This window comes from Heptranchias perlo, chromosome 37, assembly GCF_035084215.1.
Source record: "Heptranchias perlo isolate sHepPer1 chromosome 37, sHepPer1.hap1, whole genome shotgun sequence".
Taxonomy (NCBI): Eukaryota; Metazoa; Chordata; class Chondrichthyes; order Hexanchiformes; family Hexanchidae; genus Heptranchias; species Heptranchias perlo.
The window spans coordinates 14,667,333-14,688,897 of NC_090361.1; the positions used below are offsets into that span (position 1 = coordinate 14,667,333).

A 21,565-nucleotide genomic window follows, 5' to 3' on the forward strand; every position below is an offset into this window, starting at 1 on the left:
TTGATCTCAAATTTCCATTTTTAGCAATAAATTACCACGCTCTGCATTTATTTGGGGGCATTAATGTTAGAAGTTCCAAGGCACTTCACAGAACCGTGATCAGACACAAATTACCACCAAGTCAAAGAAGGGATGGGTGACTAAAAGCTTGGTCAAAGAGACAAAAGCATTTTGTAAAGCACACTGACTTCTAGACATTATCAAACAAGCATGCGTCGTACTGGCATACGCCAAGATCAGCACAACAAGCTGGTCTAATGTATTCACTGGATGCACTGCAGCAAATCGCCAAGGCTTCTTCGACAGCACCTCCCAAACCCGCGACCTCTACCACCTAGAAGGATAAGAGCAGTAGATATATGGGAACAACACCACCTGCACGTTCCCCTCCAAGTCACACACCATCCCGACTTGGAAATATATCGCTGTTCCTTCATCATCGCTGGGTCAAAATCCTGGAACTCCCTTCCTAACAGCACTGTGGGAGAACCTTCACCACACGGACTGCAGCGGTTCAAGAAAGCGGCTCACCACCACCTTCTCAAGGGCAATTAGGGATGGGCAATAAATGCCGGCCTCGCCAGCGACGCCCACATCCGATGAACGAATAAAAAAAAACTATTGCCACTTATTGGTAGGAAACACCCAAATGAAGTGAGAGGGGGAGCATTATATTAGATGCACATGTCCATGGGCTTGCATTTAAAAGATCACTTTTAATAATATCTGTAGAGCTGCCACTTCTATTATGCTTTACTAAACATTATTGCTTAGGGTTGTCAGCCAAGTACGTCCTCACTCCAGATGTTAATGTAGTTGGACAGGGCCAACTTCCTCTCCCTTGGTGCTACTGAGTCAAAGACCTACTTTATACTGAATTTAGTGGAATGAATGAGGATGGACTGGCTGTTTGGTAGGCTTGTTATTCTTTGAGTAGAAGCAACCTCCAAATGCCAAGATCCTACCTAACTAGACCTGTAATCCTTCTCAGGGAAATCGTCAATAACAACTTGCATTTATATAGTGCCCTTAACATAGTAAAATGTCCCCAGGCGCGTTATCGAACAAAATTTGAGATCAAGCCACATGAGGTATTAGGACAGGTGACCAAAAGATTAGTCAAAGAGGTAGGTTTTAAGGAGCATCTTAAAGGAGGAGAGAGAGTTAGAGAGGCGGAGAGGTTTAGGGAGGGAATTCCAGAGCTTAGTGCCAAGGCAGCAATGGTGGAGCGATTAAAATCGGGGATGCAAGAGGCCAAAATTGGAGGAGCGCAGAGATCTCGGGGTTGTAGGGCTGGAGGAGGTTACAGGTAGGGAAGGGCGAGGCCACGAAGGGATTTGAAAACAAGGAAGAGAATTTTAAAATGGAGGCGTTGTCGGAAAGGGAGCCAATGTAGGTCAGCGAGCACAGGGGTGATGGGTGAATGGAACTTGGTGCAAGTTAGGATACTGGCAGCAGCGTTTGGAATGAGCTCAGCTTTTGGAGGGTGGAAGATGGGAGGCCAGACAGGAGAGTATTGGAATAGTCAAGTCTGGATGTAACAAAGGCATGGATGAGGGTTTCAGGAGCAGATGAGCTGAGGCAGGGGTGAAGATGGGCGATGTTACAGGAGTTGGAAGTAGGCGGTCTTGGTGATGGAGAGGATATGGGGTCGGAAGCTCATCTAAGGGTCAAATAAGACGCCATGGTTGCAAACAGACTGGTTCAGCCTCAGCGTGGCCAGGGAGAGGAATGGAGTCGGTGGCTAGGGAACAGAGTTTGTGGCGGGGACCAAAAGCAATGACTTCAGTCTTCCCAATATTTAATTGGAGGAAATTTCTGCTCATCCAGTACTGGATGGTCGGACAAGCAGTGTGACAAATCAGAGGCAGTGGACGGGTGGAGAGAGATGGTGGTGAGGTAGGGCTGGGTGTCATCAGCGTACAGGTGGAACCTTCTCGGAAGACACGTTTTTGGATGATGTTGCCGAGGGGCAGCACGTAGATGAGATGGGGTCCAAGGATAGATCCTTGGGGGACTCCAGAGGAAACGGTGCATTTGTCTAACTACTTATGTGAATATTACTGTGTTGTTCCTGGTTTTGCCTCCTCTGTTAGTTTCCTTTTTTGAAAAAAAGCCACTTAAACCCAGTCGAAATGCAGCAAAGAAAGACCACGTTTTGGGGGGTGGGGGTGGAAATTCAGTGTATTTTAAAGCAACCATGTCCTTCATACTTTTTCCTTATTGGCAACCTAGAATTACTCTTGCTGTATTTGGACAATGTTTCTACTCAAAGTATAAGATAAATCTACCAGGTAGGTAAGCTCATTTGTTAACTGTAGATGCAGCATCTGTCAAGTTCATGAGAGCTCTGCAGTTCAGTTGTGACCTGGACCATGTTGAATATATATCTTGAAACATGTATGATTTTCTTCCCCCCCACCCCCCCACCCTCCAAAACCAAACGGATATCAAAGTTCCAGCTCTTCTGTGACTAGTAATATCCAACTTACTGTGTCTGACTGAATGGAAAAAAGATTCCAAATAGAATTATTTTCCTTGGTTTGTTGTTACAGATCAAGAAACAATTATTTGTTTCAGAATATATGGCCGTGAATTTCCTCGGAGCTGCTCGTTCTCTGCTTCCATAATTTAGTCAAAGTGTGGCGGAAACCCCGTCTACATTGGCTCCCGGTCCAGCAACACCTCGATTTTAAAATTCTCACCCTCGTGTTCAAATCCCTCCATGGCCTCATCTCTCCCTATCTTCGTAATCGCCTCCAGCCCTCAGAGATCTCTGCCCTCCACCAATTCTGGCCTCTTGCGCATCCCCGATTTTAATCACACACCATTGGCGGCCGTGCCTAGGCACTAAGCTCTGGAATTCCCTCCCTAAACCATTCCGCCTCTCTATCTCTCTCTCCTTCTTTGTCCCTCCTTAAAACCTACCTCATTGACCAAGCTTTTGGCCACCTGTCCTAATATCTCCTTATGTGGCGCAATGTCAAATTGTTTTTGATTACGCTCCTGTGAAGCACCTTGGGACATTTTACTATGTTAAAGGCGCTATATAAATGCAAGTTGTTGCGTGCGTAAATGGGGTTTCCGCCGAAGTTATGGCAGCGAAGAGGGAGAAGCTCCGAGGAAACTCTTCCCCCGATGTTAAAACCACTAGCCAACCTCGCACAGTCGCTCCCTTTTCCAGATCTGTGGGCAAACACAACTCTTGAAGAAGACCACGAAAAGGCCATTGAGCTCATCCAACTCGCCCAACAGCCCAGTTCAACCCTTGCCCAATTCCACATGCAGATGTCACTTTAAGGATCTGTAACTTGTTTGGTAGTCACATTTCTTATGCTCCTAGTGTGTTTCTGCATCCAGCGTCTGACAGCTGGAGTTTTGGGGGCTTCTGACCCGCCTCTTCTACCCTATTCTTCATACCGTTAGTCCGGAGCTGGCTACCGTTATGGTGATTTGCCAACTTGTGTACAGTTGCGGGGGAGGGGAGAATTCCTCCACTATTTTTGTGCTTTGTTGGACTTGTTTTTATTCGCATTCTCTTCCTTTTTTCAGGATAACACTAATTTGTATATGGTGATGGAATATATTCAAGGTGGAGAGATGTTTTCACATTTAAGGAGAAGCGGGAGGTTCAGGTTAGTCTCATAAAGCTGTAAGAAATAATGCAATTGGATGACAGGAATTCACAACAGAGGATTCTGATCGGCTGAGCACTGTGCTAAGCCTCACTGTTAAACACATCTAACGCAGTCACAGACTGCTTATAGTTAAACAGTATTCAAAGCGTGATCAAGCACCTAGTCAGATGTCAGTAGCAAACAGTGAGTGTTATTCTTGTTTGTAATACTTCACCATCTGTTTTAGCCGGGTTATTCTGTCTTTATTTTGCTTCTGCAAGCGATTAGGGGTTAGGAGTTGACCACTCACTTAATTGGTTTTTGATATTGATTAGTATTAATCTTTGATCAGTCTTGATCGACATCTTCACTTTGCAGGTTGAAGCCTGTGTCACAAAGAGCAGCAGCCAATACAAGGCGAGAGTTGTAATCTCTGTTCACTCGTGTACTGTTGGGGGTGAGGCAGGGTGGTCTTTCCTATAGCCTGGGAAAACAGATTTTTATTGAACTAAAGAGTATTACTTAGAATTTACAGTACAGAAACAGGCCATTCGGCCCAACTGCTCTATGCCGGTGTTTATGCTCCACACAAGCCTCTTCCCACCCTACTTCATCTCACCCTATCAGCATATCCTTCCATTCCTTTCTCCCTCACATGTTTATCTCACTTCCCCTTAAATGCATCTATGCTATTCGTCTCAACTACTACTTGTAGCGAGTTCCACATTCTCACCACTCTGGGTAAAGAAGTTGCTCCTGAATTCCTTATTGGATTTATTAGTAGCTATCTTATATTTATGGCCCCTAGAACATATTCCATAATATCAATCGGTTGGAGAGATTTCTCTCTCCTCTTCCTTATTTTTAAGGATATTGGGATAGATTCCTGCTATATCCAGATAAGGTCAGCTTTGGAGGAATGTCAGGCAACTGGCAGGAGGACTTGCAAGCCCAGCAGGTAGGTGGGTGAGGAGACTAGGAGGCAGGAGGGATATTTGGACATTAACATTGTGGCAGCAGAGGAGTTTGAGGCAAATTGAGGAGAGGGACGGGATTGCAGGCATGAATAGGGCCAGAGGAAGAAAACGAGTTGATATTTGTCTGTTATTTTTCCTAACAGACTAAAGGTTCAAATGTAGCTCCCATTACGGTGCTACCGAGAGCTCTGAGGCAAGGTGAATCATTTGAGCCCTGGTCTTTTAATTCACTGACAGATAAATCTGATCAGAACAAAAATCAAATTAAAACTGAAAACAGAAAAGGCTAGAAACATACAGCAGGCCCGTTAGCATCTGAAAGGAGAGATGACAGATTTAGAATTCAGTCTGAATTTCGACCTCGCACTGACATTAAAGCTGTAAATCGGGTATTGAGGCCCAAACAGACCCCAAAGCAAAATGGAATGAGACTCCTTCCTCTGGGAAGTTTCACTGCTTTGCGCTAACAGTACAGTATATAATTGCTCTGATAGTCAGGAAACACCAGCCTGTCTTTTCTTTCTCAGATGCTCACATGGTATTTCCAGCATTTGCTGTTTTGATTTCAGATTTCCAGCATGCACAGTTTCTCTTTTTAAAATTAAATTAAGCGACGATGACAGTGTCCACCTGCTATTAATCTAAATAGGCAAGATGGGTACTTGAGCTGTAACAATGGGTAGATGTTCAACATGGTAACATTAAACCCTGACAGTGGAGCAAGTTCTAACTCTTGTTCATAAGTAAAACATTTCACTTTTAAAATTGAATTGGCTGCTGTCCCATCATTGATCCATAAAGAGACTTTGACCTTCATGTCTCAGTCAAAGACGATGATATCCTTGCTATGATTAGTTGGCTAGATCTACACACAATACTCCAATTAGGGTTTGACCAACATCGCATTTGCCTTTTTGTTTACTACTAATTGCTGTGCTGATGGTTTCATAGATTTACCCACTATAACCTATAATCTGTTTCCTGATCAGGACACTAACTTTTATCGCCAGGTGAAAAACAGGCGATAGAGAATCAGCAGCCCATGCAAAGGAAAACCGGAGATAAAAGTTATAATTACCCCCTGTATTACTGTTCCATTTAACACCTACTCCCTCTTCTGATTTAGTGCTCCTTCACAGGAGAGGTTAGACTGAACTCCCATTTTCTTGTTCCGTTGGTTCAGGGAGACTTTAAAAATCTGAAGATACTATTTGAAGAAGAGCAGGGACTTGTCCTGGTGACCCGGCCAACATTCCTCCCTAAGCCAATACAATCAAAAAATAGATTAACTGATCATTCATCTCACTGCTGTTTGTGGGACATTGCTAGCATAGAAAGCCTCCCAAATTTGCCCACATAACAATAGTTATTGAACTTTAAAAGTAATTTACTGTGTGAAGCACTTTGAAACTCTTTAACATGATACAGAGCTATATAAACGGAATTCTGTCTTTCTTTAATTATTTCTTTGCTTTGTTCCCACTCTGTAATTCTTGCTGTGTCCCCCCACTCTGTCTTCCTTCTCTTCTCACCATTCCCCTCTCCATTTCTCCCAATGGCTACCACATACTTTGTTCCACCAAGCTGTTTGTGTCCCATTCTTTACTCACTCTCCCTATCAGTCTTTTCATGCGTCTTTCTTTCCCTCTGTTTTCTCTCTTCTGTATGTCTCCCATTGCCTTTATATGGCTATCACATTTGTTCCTTTACTAATGTACTCAATTTCTATGTTACCCCAGCTAAAGCTCACAGCAAGATGGCAGTTAACAAGTAGTGGGTTGGAAATGGGTGTGGCAAAAATCGGAATTTGGTTTTTTTTGTAGTTTTAAATGGTGACTGCTCCTTCACCTGGTGTAACACTGCAACTGCGAAAACCAGACAGGGTTGCTAATCACAAGCTAGTTAATAAAGAGTTCCTTTTGGCAGGCAGCATGATTAAATGCGAATGGGTGCAGGATACATGAGAATAATATGGAATTTCTGAGTGTTGTCAGGTGCAAAGATAGTCTTGTTGAGATGTGGGAAAGAGCAGGAAAGGTAACTGAAGTTGGAACAACATTTCTTTGAGCAGTTTTATTGGGTTTGAGCTGCTTTGCGGTTACTTATTGGTAGTTTTTCCATAGTGTTGCCATATTTGAAGCCGTCGACATTAGCGGTCAGTTAATGGAGATTTGCTGCTTCTTTATCAGTTCTAACAGATCTTGGAGGATACGCTGTTTCGTAATGACAGAGGTGTTGTATAACACAGAATATTGTTCAGCTCCCAAGGAATTGCTCCTGGACAAAAAAAAATCTCTCTTCCTGCAGCTGTCCCCGCTTCTTTCCCACACTATCGTTGTCTTTCAGCCCTTTTCTTTGAGGTGATGGTGTTTGGGCACCTGTGTGCACTCAATTTTACATCTCATTCTGAAACTCACCAGATTGAACGAACTGTTTGATGCCTCACTGTCCTCGAGTCTGAATCTAATTACATTTCTCTTGTTTCCAGTGAAGCTCACTCACGATTTTATGCGGCACAGATTGTCCTCGCATTCGAATACCTCCATTTACTAGACCTCGTCTACAGAGACCTTAAGCCTGAAAACTTACTGATTGACCAACAAGGCTACATCCAGGTATGGAGGCAATGCCCCAGGTATGGCCTTTACACTGCTCAGGTACAGACTGCAGGGAACGCCCTGGGAATTGGGTATGCAGGAGAATCGCCCTGGGTAATGTTAGGGGACGGAATGTCTCAGATATGGAGTACGCACCACAATATTGGGATGAGGGAGGAGAGATTCAGGGGACCATCACAGATGTGGACTAAACTCAATGTAGGTGGAATGCCCTGAGTAAGAGTATGGATCACACTGCAGCAGGAGGAGGACAACACTCTGTGCAGACGGTGCAGACACTGAAAAGGGGTGCAGACACTGAAAATTGTCGTACAAGCAAAATGGTACGGGGATCACTGACACAATGTTTGGATGAGTGGGAGATCTGGGTTCACAGCAAACCACAACATGCACTTTGGATTACTAGGAGCTGTGCACAGTGGAAGGGCTGCAAGTTCCCTCCCCAGATTTTCACTGTAGGATTAGAGAATGGGTCAGTGTCCTCATTGAGGAGAAAAAAATAATGTTGTGATTTGAGGCAGAGTTATAAAAGACAAATGTATTTGACCTAATTCTTGGCGTTTAGCTGCAGCTATTTTGATGCATTGTTGCCACTGACAGCTGATGAGTGCTGAATGCTGCTTACCATTGTTTTACAACTCTGTATAAAGGCCAGTCTCCCCCCATTTCCAGCTGTAAATTACACTTGCAATTAATTTCCTGCAATAATTTCTACTTTCTTTTCACCATAAGATGTGCGAACAACATTAGATGTTACGTTACTGAGGTACTACTCAGTAATACTGAGGCACATTAGCTCCCACTCTGCATCTATCACTCCCAACGCAAGAAAGATTGGAATGCAAAAAGGCTACTGAGGCCCTCAAGCCCACTACTTCCACACTCCTGAGTCCCCATGTGAATCAAACAGATCTGTTAATATCTCTACAATCTTCAACCCCCTTTCTAGTCAGGTTCCTTTTAAAGATATCAATTGATCAAGAATTAACTACTTTTTCTGGTAGACTGTTCACACATCTAACATCCTGTCGGGAAAGGGGAAATTCTAATCTCTAATCTTGTTTGGCGCCTGTGAATTTAGCATGCTGTAGTTACCTGCACTTTATCTATAACATTCATTAGACCAGTGTCACGTTTTTTAGCCTCCTCTTTCTCCAGCATTATTGAGTTCGGTCGCCTGAGTCTTTCTTCATAACTTATTCCTAGAATCACCCTCGTCATTCTTTTCCTGAACTCTTCCCAATGTGTCTATATCCGTTTTTGAGGTAGGGTGACTAAACTGCATGCCATACTCCAAAATTGGACATAGTCACCAGTGATCTATACATCATCATTATAACTTATGACTTGTATCCAATACCCTCCAGATGCACCCTGATACCTAATTTGCCTTATTGACAACTGCTTCACTTGGCTAGGTACTTTGAGGCTCTGATCAATGATTATGTCCTTTTCCTTATCCAATGCTGCTAATGTGTATGCTGTCTGATGGGTATCAAGTCATAAAGACAAGTTGGACAAGTAGTTAAGGCAATGGACTGCTTTGTACTCATGGGCTTCACTCTTATCCTAGTCAATGATATTGGGATATCTTCAAAATAGAACCCTTATATTATACACATTTATTGTTATATTTTTCTATATAGATTACCGGATATTAATCCACATTAAAATCCATTTGTCTTTTCTTAGCCCATCTGCTTAATTGGCCTAATCCTTTGGAATACTGTTTGTCTCCTTTCTAATGTTACCTGCACACGTAGATGGGTCATAAGAAGCAGATCTATCATTACTGCTACTAGTACTCTGCCCCATGCTACGACCAAATTCCCGTCTGTCAGCTCAGCAGCGATGATGGGGCCGAGTGGTGTATGGGATGCGCCCTAAAGGTAACACCCCACCCAGAAGGGTGCTTTACTAGCAGTTGACGACGTACCCAGCTCTCACCAGCGGCTCCATGTGCCACAGCCTGGGACATTGCCTTGATTGGCATGCTAAACGTAAGAAACATAAGAAATTGGAGCAGGAGTAGGCCATTCGGCCCCTCGAGCCTGCTCCGCCATTCAGTAAGATCATGGCTGATCTTCTACCTCAACTCCACTTTCCTCTCCTATCCCCATATCCCTTGATTCCATTAGTGTCCAAAAATCTATCTATCTCAATCTTGAAAATACTCAACGACTGAGCATCCACAGCCCTTTGCGGTAGAGAATTCCAAAGATTCACAGCCCTCTAGTGAAGAAATTTTTCCTCATCTCGGTCCTAAATCGCCCACCCCTTATCCTGAGACTATGCCCGCTAAGAATTTTAAACATTTCAATGAGATCACCTCTCCTTCTTCTAAACTCCAGAGAGTATTGGCCCATTCTACTCAATCTCTCCTCATAGAACAACCCCCTCATCCCAGGAATCAATCTAGTGAACCTTTATTGCACCCCCTCTAAGGCAAGTATATCCTTCCTTTGGTAAGGAGACCAAAACTGCAGCAAGACTTCCTTACTTTTATACTCCAACCCCCTTCCAATAAAGGCCAACATACCGTTTGCCTTCCTAATTGCTTGCTGTACCTGCATGTTAACTTTCTGTGATTCGTGTACAATGACACCCAAATCCCTCTGAATACCAACCTTTCTTAGACTCTCACCTTTTAAAAAATATTCTGCTTTTCTGTTCTACGAACTTACAAATTAAGAGCAGGAGTAGGCCACTGGGCCCCTCGAGCCTGCTCTGCCATTTGATAAGATCATGGCTGATCTGATTGTGACCTCAACCCTACTTTCCCGTCTACCTACTATAACCTTTGACTCCCTTGTTAATCAGGAATCTATCTAACTCAGCCTTAAAAATATTCAATGACCCTGCCTCCACCGCTCTCTGGGGAAGGGAGTTCCACAGACTCATGGCCTTCTGAGAGAAGAAATTTCTCCTCATCTCCATCTTAAATGGGAGACCCCTTATTTTTAAACTGTGGCCCCTAGTTCTAGTCTCTCCCACAAGGGGAAACATCCTCTCAGCATCTAACCCTTCTAGTCCCCTCAGGATCTTACATGTTTCAATAAGATCACCTCTCATTCTTCTAAACTCCAGTGTATACAGGCCCAACTTGTCCAACCTTTCCTCATAAGATAACCCCCTCATCCCAGGAATCAGTCGAGTGAACCTTCTCTGAACTGCCTCCAAAGCAATTATGTCCTTTCTTAAATAAGGAGACCAAAACTGCACACAGTATTCTAGATGTGGTCTCACCAATGCCCTGTACAACTGTAGCAAAACATCTTTTATATTCCATTCCCCTTGCAATAAATAACAACATTCCATTTGCCTTCCTAATCACTTGCTGTACCTGCAATACTAACTTTTTATGACTCATGTACTAGGACACCCAGATCCCTCTCTACCTCAGAGTTCTGTAATCTCTCTCCATTTAAATAATATACTTTTTTGTAATTCTTCCTGCCAAAGTGGACAAGTTCACATTTTCCCACATTATACTCCATCTGCCAAATTTTTGCCCACTCACTTAACCTATCTATATCCCTTTGCAGACTCCTTATGTCCTCTTCACAACTTACTTTCCTACCTACCTTTGTGTCATCAGCAAATTTAGCAACCATACATTTGGTCCCTTCATCCAAGTCATTGATATAGATTGTAAATAGTTGAGGCCCAAGCACTGATCCCTGTGGCACTCCACTCGTTACTTGCCAACCTGAAAATAACCCATTTATGCCTATTCTCTGTTTCCTGTTAGCTAACCAATCCTTTATCCATGCTAATATGTTACCCCCTACACTATGAGCTCTTATTTTGTGTAGTAGCCTTTGATGTGGTACCTTGGTCAAAAGCCTTCTGGAAATCCAAGTACACCACATCCACAGGATCCCCTTTATCCATGTTGCTTGTTACTTCTTCAAAGAACTCTAATAAATTAGTCAAACACCATTTCCCTTTCACAAAGCTGTGTTGACGGTGCCTGATTTCATTGAGATTTTCTAAGTGCCCTGCTATAACCTCCTTAATAATAGATTCTAGCATTTTCCCTATGACAGATGCTAAGCCTGTAGTTTCCTGCTTTCTGTCTCCCTCCTTTCTTGAATAGAGGAGTTACAATCTGATGGGACCTTCCCAGAATCTAGGGAATTTTGGAAAATTAATACCAATGCATCTACTATCTCTGCAGCCACTTCTTTTAAGACCCTAGGATGAAGTCCGTCAGGACCTGGGGACTTGTCAGCCCTTAGTTCTAATATTTTTTTCAGAACCCTTTCCCCAGTGATTGTAAATGTTTTAAGTTCCTCCCTCCCTTTCACTTCTTGATTCACAGTTATTTCTGGCATGTTATTTGTATCCTCTACAGTGAAGACGGACACAAAATATCCGTTCAATTCATCCTCCATTTCCTTATTCTCCATTATTAATTCCCCAGACTCACTCTCTAGAGGACCAACGCTCACTTTATTTACTCATTTCCTTTTTAAATACCAAAGACATTTCTCCACATTATACTCCATCTGCCACCTTCTTGCCCACTCACTTATCTTGTTTATATCCCTTCGCAGCGTCTTTGAGTCCTCCTCACAGTTTACTTCTCCACCTAGTTTTGTATCATCAGCAAACTTGGATACATTACACTCGGTCCCCTCGTCTAAGTCATTAATAAATATATTGTAGACAGCTGAGGCCCAAGCACTAATCCTTGTGACACCCCACTAGTTACAACCTGCCAACCCAAAAATGACCCGTTATTCCTACTCTCTGTTTTCTGTCCATTATCCAATCCTCAGTCCACGCTAATATGTTACCCCCAATCCCATGAACCCTAATCTTGTGTAACAACCTCTTGAGTGGCACTTTATCGAATGCCTTTTGAGAATCCAAATATAGTACATCCACTGGTTCCCCCTTATCCACCCGGCTAGTTACATTCTCAAAAAACTCTAATAGATTTGTCAAACATGATTTCCCTTTCATAAAACCGTGTTGACTCTGCCTAATCATATTGTGATTTTCTAAGTGCCCTGTTACCATGTCCTTAATAATAGATTCTAGCATTTTCCCTACTGCTGATGTCAAGCTAGCTGGTCTGTAGTTCCCTGTTTTCTCTCTCCCTCCTTCTTGAATAGCGGGGTCACATTTGCTACCTTCCAATCCACGGGGACCGTTCTAGAATCTAGGGAATTCTCGAAGATTAAAACCAATGCATCCACTATCTCTGCAGCCACCTCTTTTAAAACCTTAGGATGTAGGCCATCCAGGTCCTGGGGATTTGTTGACTTTAATCCCATTAATTGCTCCAGTACTTTTTCTTTACTAATCTTAATTACTTTAAGTTCCTCACTCTCATTAGACCCTTGGCTCCCCACTATTTCCGGTATGTTTTTTGTGTCTTCTACTGTGAAAACAGATACAAAATATTTGTTTAACGTCTCTGCCATTTCCTTATTCCTCATTATAATTTCTTCTGTAAGGGACCCACGTTTACTTTCCCTAATCTCTTCCTTCTTACATACTTGTAGAAGCTCTTACAATCTGTTTTTATATTTCTTGCTAGTTTACTCTCAGATTTAATTTTCTCCATCCTTGGTTGATTTCTAAAACCCTCCCAATCCACAGGCTTACTACTCTTTTTCACAACATTATAAGTATCTTTTTTTAAAATCTAATACTATCCTTAACTTCTCTAGTTAGCCATGGTTGGATCATTTTCCCGTGGAGTTTTAATTCCTCAAGGGAATGTATAATTTGTTGAGAATTATGAATTATTTCTTTAAATGTTCGCCATTGCTTATCTACCGTCATACCTTTTAATCTAATTTCCCAATCTACCTGAGCCAACTCTCCCCTCATACCTACATAATTGGCCTTGTTTAAATTTAGTTCTAGTGAGAGTAGCCAAGGAGTAATGATCAATCACTTGGCCAATTCCAGATCTCTGAAACCAAAACCAATCTCTGCTCCATATTATTTACAAATAGAGTGAACATCAGTGGACCCAAGATAGTTACGTCCCAAACTGAGTATTTTCCATGTATCACCACCCTCTGCTCCATGGACCTTAACCTTCTTTTAGCAACCTCACTTGAGGATCTCTGTCAATTGCTTTCTGAAAATCCAAGTAACCCATACTAGTTAATACGGCCGCAAATGGAATGTAAGCAAAATGTACCCCCTGTTCCAACATGTGAACCAGTGTAAAAGTTTGATGAAGTAAAATTCAGGAAATGGTCTCTGGGAAGGTAAGCAGAGGATGTGGTTGATTTGTACATTCTTTGCTCAAAAGGCAGTTAGATGCTGTGATGGAGAGATTGTAGGCATCATAAGATGGATGGGTTGTACTTATCTTTGAGTGCCTGTGCAGTGTTTGTAGTAAGGACTGGGCTGGAGGCACTGGTAAATTTGTGTTTACGCTGTTCACCAACCATGTCAGGGGAAGGACTCCTCATCAATCAAATTTGCCGAATGCAGAAAATTGTGTCTACATGACAAATGTAAGGAATCTTCACGGCATGATGGGGATTTGAACAAATAAAATGGATGTGGCTAAGCAGAAGCAGATGGGAATGTAATGTGGATAAATGTACGGTAACAAACATTGAACAGGAAATGTGAAATTGTACAGAATAATGGGGTCCTATGTTAAGTAGTCCAGTGGAATTCTGAGACAAGGCAAGCCAAACCCTACAGGGATTCATACAAATGCCTCCCCTTAAAGAGGCTACCCCACTAAGATTCAAGGGGACCTGGCCTATACAGACTGATTTTTAAAACAATAAGAAAATTAGATTAAAGCAGTTAAATAAGTGAAAAAAACACTTTCAACCAATTCAAAGTGTTTTGTCTGAGATTCTTTTAAAACCTGTTTCATCTCTAGGTGACAGATTTTGGCTTTGCCAAGAGGGTAAAGGGCAGAACCTGGACACTGTGTGGGACTCCCGAATACCTGGCTCCTGAGATCATCCTCAGCAAGGTAAAGATCAGCCAGTTTCTCCCTACAAACTCTGCAGAATCTTCCAACTCCTTCCAGCTCATCAGAAACTTTCACCATAACATCCTGCAAACCAATGTCAAAATTTGCTGTCTCCAATGCCTTTGTTTCTTGGATATTCAATGCTATTAATGTACCAATGCATCACTATCTATAACTGACAAGTCCCAAAAGTTTTCTTTGAAACTAGTAAAATTATTATTGTGTTGACATGTTATACATGTAGTAACTGTGTCATAAGGTACCCAGTTACGTTCCAATTGCAATCCCATTATTTGCAAGTCTAGAGAATCAGTTGTTGCTTCACTATAGACATATAAACATACCCCTGCAACTACAGGAGTTACAAAGATAACTGCTCACAGAAACTTGTTGAATATCTTCGTTAGACATATCAGGGCTACACAGTTACAGAATTGTGGGTATGTAGTGCATTAAACTTGCTATTTGTAGATCAGTTGAACCTGACAGACTTAAGTTTGCTAACAAAAATCTATATATCAGATGGGCACACATGCTTTGGGGGTCCAGTGATGTCTAAAAGGTCATTTAGGCACTGAGATTTAATTAGTTGTTACATTGTGACTGTTGACATAGCAAAATTGAATGGGAATTGTTGACAGCAATTTCAAAGGTAAATGTTGACCAAAAAGCATGACCACAAATTCTGACAACAGGAGGTAAGATTGGTGCGTACCCTACGCAGGATTTTTAATAACATGCTCATTAATTTTCCATGGCATTGCACATGGGGAATCAAGACCGAGTGTAGTCTTCAGATGATGCGGGGTTAGAAGGTAGAGAATAATTGGGCCATGGTGCACAAACATAATTCAGTCCTTATTTTAAGGTCATACATCTTGTCTTTAATTTTATATATTTCCTTTATAAATTCCTGGGTGAACATTTATAAATGAAACTGCCTATGTAGATTTGTCATGCAGTAATTACAGCCTCCTGCCAGTGGTGGTGCTGCAGTGCCTGATTTTTCTCCCTCCCACTCCCCAAAGTGTTGACTCCTTGCTGGGGAATAAATGTACCACAGGCACTGGCCTTCTTCGTGTGCCCATTATTCATGTGTGAGCCATGAACAACGGCAGGATATCCTCCATGGACGGTTGAGTCCAATCCTATCCTCAACTGTTGTCCACACGTGCACCCTTCCAGCTAGGGCTGTGTTGGACAGCAAGCAGCAGTGACAACTCTGGCTGTTCTGCCCCACACTAAACCATCGAGGCCTGTTGTAACATCCCAACTACTGCCCGTACTGAGATCAGCTAACACGGCAGAGCTGGGGATTGAATCTATTTAACTGATCCATGTATCTTCTTTCTTCAGGGGTACAACAAAGCTGTGGATTGGTGGGCACTAGGGGTCCTAATCTACGAAATGTCTGCTGGGTATCCTCCATTTTTTGCAGACCAGCCTATTCAGATTTATGAAAAAATAGTCTCTGGGAAGGTAAGCAGCGTGTCTAGGGATTGTGGTTGATCTGTTCCTGTGCAGTGAAAATAAGGAGAGATTTTAGACAGCACCTCATCGTTATCACAGAAACAGCTCAAGGTAATTTACAAACAATAAATTACTTTGAAGTATGGTCACTTATGTAAGCAAATGTGGCAACCATTTTATGCACAGCAAGATCCCACAAAGAGCAGTGAAATGACTGACAAGTTAATCTGTTTTTAGTGGTGTTGGTTGAGGGAGAAATGTTGGTCAGGATTCTGGCAGAACTCCCTGCACTTCTTTGAGTAGTGCAATGGGATCCTTAACATCCACCCGGGCCACTGGTTCAAAGTCCCATTTGAGGTTTTTTTTTATTCGTTCATGGGATGTGGGCGTTGCTGGCGAGGCCGGCATTTATTGCCCATCCCTAATTGCCCTTGAGAAGGTGGTGGTGAGCCGCCTTCTTGAACCGCTGCAGTCTGTATGGTGAAGGTTCTCCCACAGTGCTGTTAGGAAGGGAGTTCCAGGATTTTGTCCCAGCGACGATGAAGGAACGGCGATATATTTCCAAGTCGGGATGGTGTGTGACTTGGAGGGGAATGTGCAGGTGGTGTTGTTCCCATGTGCCTGCTGCTGTTGTCCTTCTAGGTGGTAGAGGTCGCGGGTTTGGGAGGTGCTGGCGAAGAAGCCTTGGCGTGTTGCTGCAGTGCATCCTGTGGATGGTACACACTGCAGCCACAGTGCGCCGCTGGTGAAGGGAATGAATGTTTAGGGTGGTGGATGGGGTGCCAGTCAAGCGGACTGCTTTGTCCTGGATGGTGTCGAGCTTCTTGAGTGTTGTTGCAGCTGCACTCATCCAGGCAAGTGGAGAGTATTCCATCACACTCCTGACTTGTGCCTTGTAGATGATGGAAAGGCTTTGGGGAGTCAGGACGTGAGTCACTTGCTGCAGAATACCCAGCCTCTGACCTGCTCTTGTAGCCACAGTATTAATATGGCTGGTCCAGTTAAGTTTCTGGTCATTGGAGACCCCCAGGATGTTGATGGTGGGGGATCCGGCGATGGTAATGCCATTGAATGTCAAGGGGAGGTGGTTAGACTCTCTCTTGTTGGAGATGGTCATTGCCTGGCACTTGTCTGGTGCGAATGTTACTTGCCACTTATCAGCCCAAGCTTGGATGTTGTCCAGGTCTTCCTGCATGTGGGCTCGGACTGCTTCATTATCTGAGGGGTTGCAAATGGAACTGAACACCAGCAATCATCAGCGAACATCCCCATTTCTGACCTTATGATGGAGGGAAGGTCATTGATGAAGCAGCTGAAGATGGTTGGGCCTAGGACACTGCCCTGAGGAACTCCTGCAGCAAGGTACAATGCAACACTCCTTCAGCACCGTAATGGAGTGTCAGTCTAGATTATGTATTCAAGCCCTGCAGTGCAACTTGATTTTACAACCTTCCAAATGGAGAATACTACCATCTGAGCCAAACTGACCCTATTTTTGGTCGAGGCTTTGATAAATCAACAGTCAGTCATACTCTAATCACAAATGATATGGAGGGAGGGAGCACAGTAATATTAGATTTTCATAACGAAGAAAATTGTGTGCCTCGGTGACCACTGTAACAAAGGAGTGCTTCATTTCAGGCGTGTCGCTTTTCAGATGAGACGGTAAACCTGCCTATTCAGGTGGATGTAAAAGATTCCATGGTATCATTTGAAGAAGAGCAAAGAAATTCTCCTGGTGTCCTGGCCAACATTTATCCCTCAACCAACACCACTAAAAATAAATTATCAGTCATTTATTTCATTGCTGTTTGTGGGATCTTGCTGTGCGCAAATTGGCTGATGCGTTTTCCTACATTACAACAGTGACTACACTTCAAAAGTACATCATTGGCTGTAAAGCACTTCGGACGTTCTAGAGATGTGAAAGGCGCTATATAAATGCAAGTTCATTCTTTTATACCCAACTTGTTAGAAGAAATGAACTTCTGAGGCAAACACAATTGAACACAACACTTTTAACTTGCCTGCCACAAAGTTTGCTCTGACTGCCAGATTTCACCCACTAATCGACAACTGGTCATTATCATACATGGTCATTTTTGCCACCTGAGGGGAAAAAGGAGTTACATCTCAGTTTGGTTGGGCATTAGTCCAACTGGTTTGTTAGCAGAAAGTAGTCCTGCTCGGGCGTCTTTCTATCAGTGGATTGCTTCTTGCTATCTATGTTACTGAGTGTTAAGTGCTGAATTTCCTAATGAGGAACTTTCTTCAAAAAGCTTACTCAGGTGGATTGAGTAAAGTGAGTAAGAACACTGTCCTTTTACCTGTGGGAGCTGGTCTGATGGGATGAAAGTCTCCTCTCTTTCACCTGAGTGAAATGAGTTTGTACAGTCGTAATCTATTTCCTATTGGGTCCACAGAACAAACTTCCTATAATTTGGCACTAACTGTTACAGATATGGAGTACTGTGAGCAGTTCTGGGCACTGCACTTTCGGAAGGACATATTGGCCTTGAAGGGAGTGCAGCGTAGGTTTACTAGAATGATACCCGGATTTCAAGGGTTAAGTTACGAGGAGAGATTACACAAATTGGGGTTGTATTCTCTAGAGTTTAGAAGGTTAAGGGGTGATCTGATTGAAGTTTATAAGATATCAAGGAGAACAGATAGGGTGGATCGAGAGAAACTATTTCCACTGGTTGGGGATTCTAGGAGTAGGGGGCACAGTCTAAAAATTAGAGCTAGACCTTTCAGGAGTGAGATTAGAAAACATTTCTACACACAAAGGGTTGTAGAAGTTTGGAACTCTCTTCCTCAAACGGCAGTTGATACTAGCTCAATTGCTAAATTTAAATCTGAGATAGATAGCTTTTTGGCAACCAAAGGTATTAAGGGATATGGGCCAAAGGCAGGTATATGGAGTTAGACCACAGATCAGCCATGATCTTATCAAATGGCAGAGCAGGCATGAGGGGCTGAATGGCCTACTCCTGTTCCTATGTTCCTATACCCTGCCTCAAAGGATGGTGGAAGCAGATTCAGTAATAGCTTTCAAAAGAGAACTGGATAAATACTTGAAAGAGAAAAATTTGCAGGGCTATGGAGAAGGAGCGGAGGAGTGGGACTAACTGGATAGCTCTTTCAAAGAGCCGGCACAAGCACGATGGGACAAATGGCCTCCTTCTGTGCTGTATCATTCTATGATTCTATGAAGGATGTTTCCCTGTCCTCCCAAGATGCTCCTAATGGAGAGTTGTTTCCGTCAACTAACTGTCACGGGGACAGAATTAAATCCTTTGCCCTCGTATCCCCTAACCATTTGGCAGAGGCCTGGGATTAGATCATCTGACTGCCCCAAAATTACAAATGACAGCCAATTTGGAAAACAGACTTACTCTTGCGTGTTGTATTTGGGCCTTTCGGCACATTTGCAAGATGATGTACAGAGCTCAGCGATGCATTCCAGCAGCACTGAGGCCAAACAGCTAGAGTTTAATGCTCATGCTAAAGATATTTTCCAAGCCTACAGCCACAATGAGGTACCCGCCTACCGTTAGCAAGTACCAGAAAGTCGCTGTCATGTTACAAACGATTTTCAATCCATTGAATTTACAGTATCTCACTGCAGGTGCCGAATCAGAAAATCTACCTTTAAGTTCATTCTCCCATCTCTCTCCTCTTAGCTGAGCACCTTGTGTTACATGAATCTGGGTCATGCCCATGTAACAGATCAACATTTCTTTTCAGGTGCGGTTTCCATCTCATTTCAGTTCAGACCTAAAAGACCTGCTGCGAAACCTGTTGCAGGTTGATCTGACCAAACGGTTTGGTAATCTCAGAAACGGTGTCAATGACATCAAAAACCATAAATGGTTTTCCAACACAGACTGGCTCTCCATCTACAAAAGAAAGGTACTGCGATTCCAGCCATTCAGGACCTGTTTCACGGTGAGGTGGGATGCACAGGGACAGTACTTTGTGCAGATGTTTACTACGGACAGGGTGGTGTCACCAGCAGAGAGTTCAAACTTCCATCACTTTGCTGTAACAAGTTCAGTCAGAACAACACACACACACGTACACGTATACACACACACACACACACACACGTATACACACACACACGTACACACACACACACACACGTATACACACACACACGTATACACACACACACGTACACACACACACACACACACGTGTTGTCACTATCTCTCCTACTCACAACCTGTCTCTCTCTGTACCCTTGGCCACCCACTCATTGCTCTCAATCTCCTTTCTCTGCACACCAGCTCCAGCAATTTTTTCTGGTTAGGTGGGTGTCTAACGCATATGGAAACCAATTCCATGTTCAAGAGTCTCCGAAACAGGTGGAGTTTCTGTTTTGCCTGTCATGGAGTGCTCACTCCCTCCCCATACAGACACACTCCATTTATCGAGCTCAACCTGCTCTGGGCCTTTGCTCATTGAAGCAAGTCCCAATACAAACTCCTTTACATGTACAATCCAGGCTCACCACAGGAGTTTCCCACTGCCATATTTAAACTACAGGTTAGTTTCATTAGTCAGAGGCAGCAAATGTCACACTTATACACTGTGACTGAAGGACCGATGTTTTATTTGGTGCAGTACTGCTCAGGACACAGGAAGTGGGTGTTAATATCTTTCTGTATTGCAAGGGAGCAACAAGTAATGTTTATATTCAGGACTGTAATGTTAGGGCTGTTATGGTAAAGAGTATGTGGCATGTCATATCACTGGGTTTTGGGGTGCATGTTGTGCCAAGGTGATGCAATCGAGCTGTTGCAGCCAGTGTGCGATATCAGCATTGGGACAATGGCCATTTGGTATCTTGGCATTGCACTGACTCTGCGGTATGTCGAGGAGCATAGTTCAATGCAAGTATTTAGGGTGTCAGATGAGGGCCATTTGCTTTGCCATGTCACTGTGAGTGGAGTGCGATATGTCAGAATGTTGTGGTGAGCAGCTCTTGGTATAATTGAGAGAAAAGCTCTAATACAGAGTACAATTTAAATTAGTTTCTGTTCCTTTCCTCAGGAGGATCCTCCTTTTAAACCTAAGTGCAAAGGCCCTGGTGACACCAGCAACTTTGACGAGTATGAAGAGGAGCCAATCCGCATATCTCTCACAGAGAAATTTTCTAAAGAATTTGCAGAATTCTAGAGAACAAAACGAGATGAAGCTGTGAAGTGACTGGGAAACTTAATACTCGGCCGGAAAGGAAAGGAGGCACTGTTTGGATGGGAGCCCAAACTGTTGTATTTACTGAAAGCTTATATGTTAAGTCTGTGCGTTCCACCAGGTGGAGTCCTATCTTGCCATGACTTAGAAGGGCCTGACCCTCTTTCCCATACACAGACTGCTCCTACAAATCCTGAGGTCCTCCAGATAGTCACTACTCCAACGACACACTAAATTTCTCTCCTTTTTTTTGCCGCCTTCCGATAAGCGTTTGTATCTCATTGTGTCTGAATGTTATATATGTTCTGTGTTTTAAAAGATATTTTACTTATACATTAAAGCCCTTTAGTTTTTATTTTCTAAAATGTATTTCTGAGTGAAGGGACTAATTTTCCGTATCTGATCTGACTGCAGAGTAGCTGAATTGGGAGCTTGAACTTCTTACAAACCAGGTTTACTTATTTCAAGCAACTTCAGAGCTGACATGCACAGAAGCATTGATTCCTGTGCACCATCTGTGGAGTTGATTCCACACACACTCACTCAAGTCTGGTAAATGATGAGGCTCTGTGTCTGACACTTTTAGGGTCTCACATTTAAGCAACAGATCATTTGTTGGATGATGCAGCAAGACAGTATTAGTCACAGTGTGTACTGTGCTAATAATGTGGATTTCATGTTTATTCAACAAAGTAGAGGTTAAAGTGCTTG

General features: G+C 43.0%; 1 protein-coding gene across 2 annotated transcripts in view; it reads left to right on the forward strand.

Moving 5' to 3' along the window:
* Positions 1–21,223, forward strand: part of LOC137304528 (cAMP-dependent protein kinase catalytic subunit alpha-like) — a 126,769-nt gene extending 105,546 nt beyond the window's left edge. For both annotated transcript variants that reach the window (XM_067973162.1, XM_067973163.1), the window contains exons 5-10: positions 3,553–3,635; positions 7,083–7,209; positions 14,084–14,179; positions 15,536–15,658; positions 19,400–19,564; positions 20,711–21,223. In XM_067973162.1, the coding sequence (XP_067829263.1) occupies positions 3,553–3,635; positions 7,083–7,209; positions 14,084–14,179; positions 15,536–15,658; positions 19,400–19,564; positions 20,711–20,836 (720 nt within the window). In that variant the 3' untranslated portion in view covers positions 20,837–21,223. The remainder of the gene's footprint in view (positions 1–3,552; positions 3,636–7,082; positions 7,210–14,083; positions 14,180–15,535; positions 15,659–19,399; positions 19,565–20,710) is intronic.
* Positions 21,224–21,565: the final 342 nt, after the last annotated feature.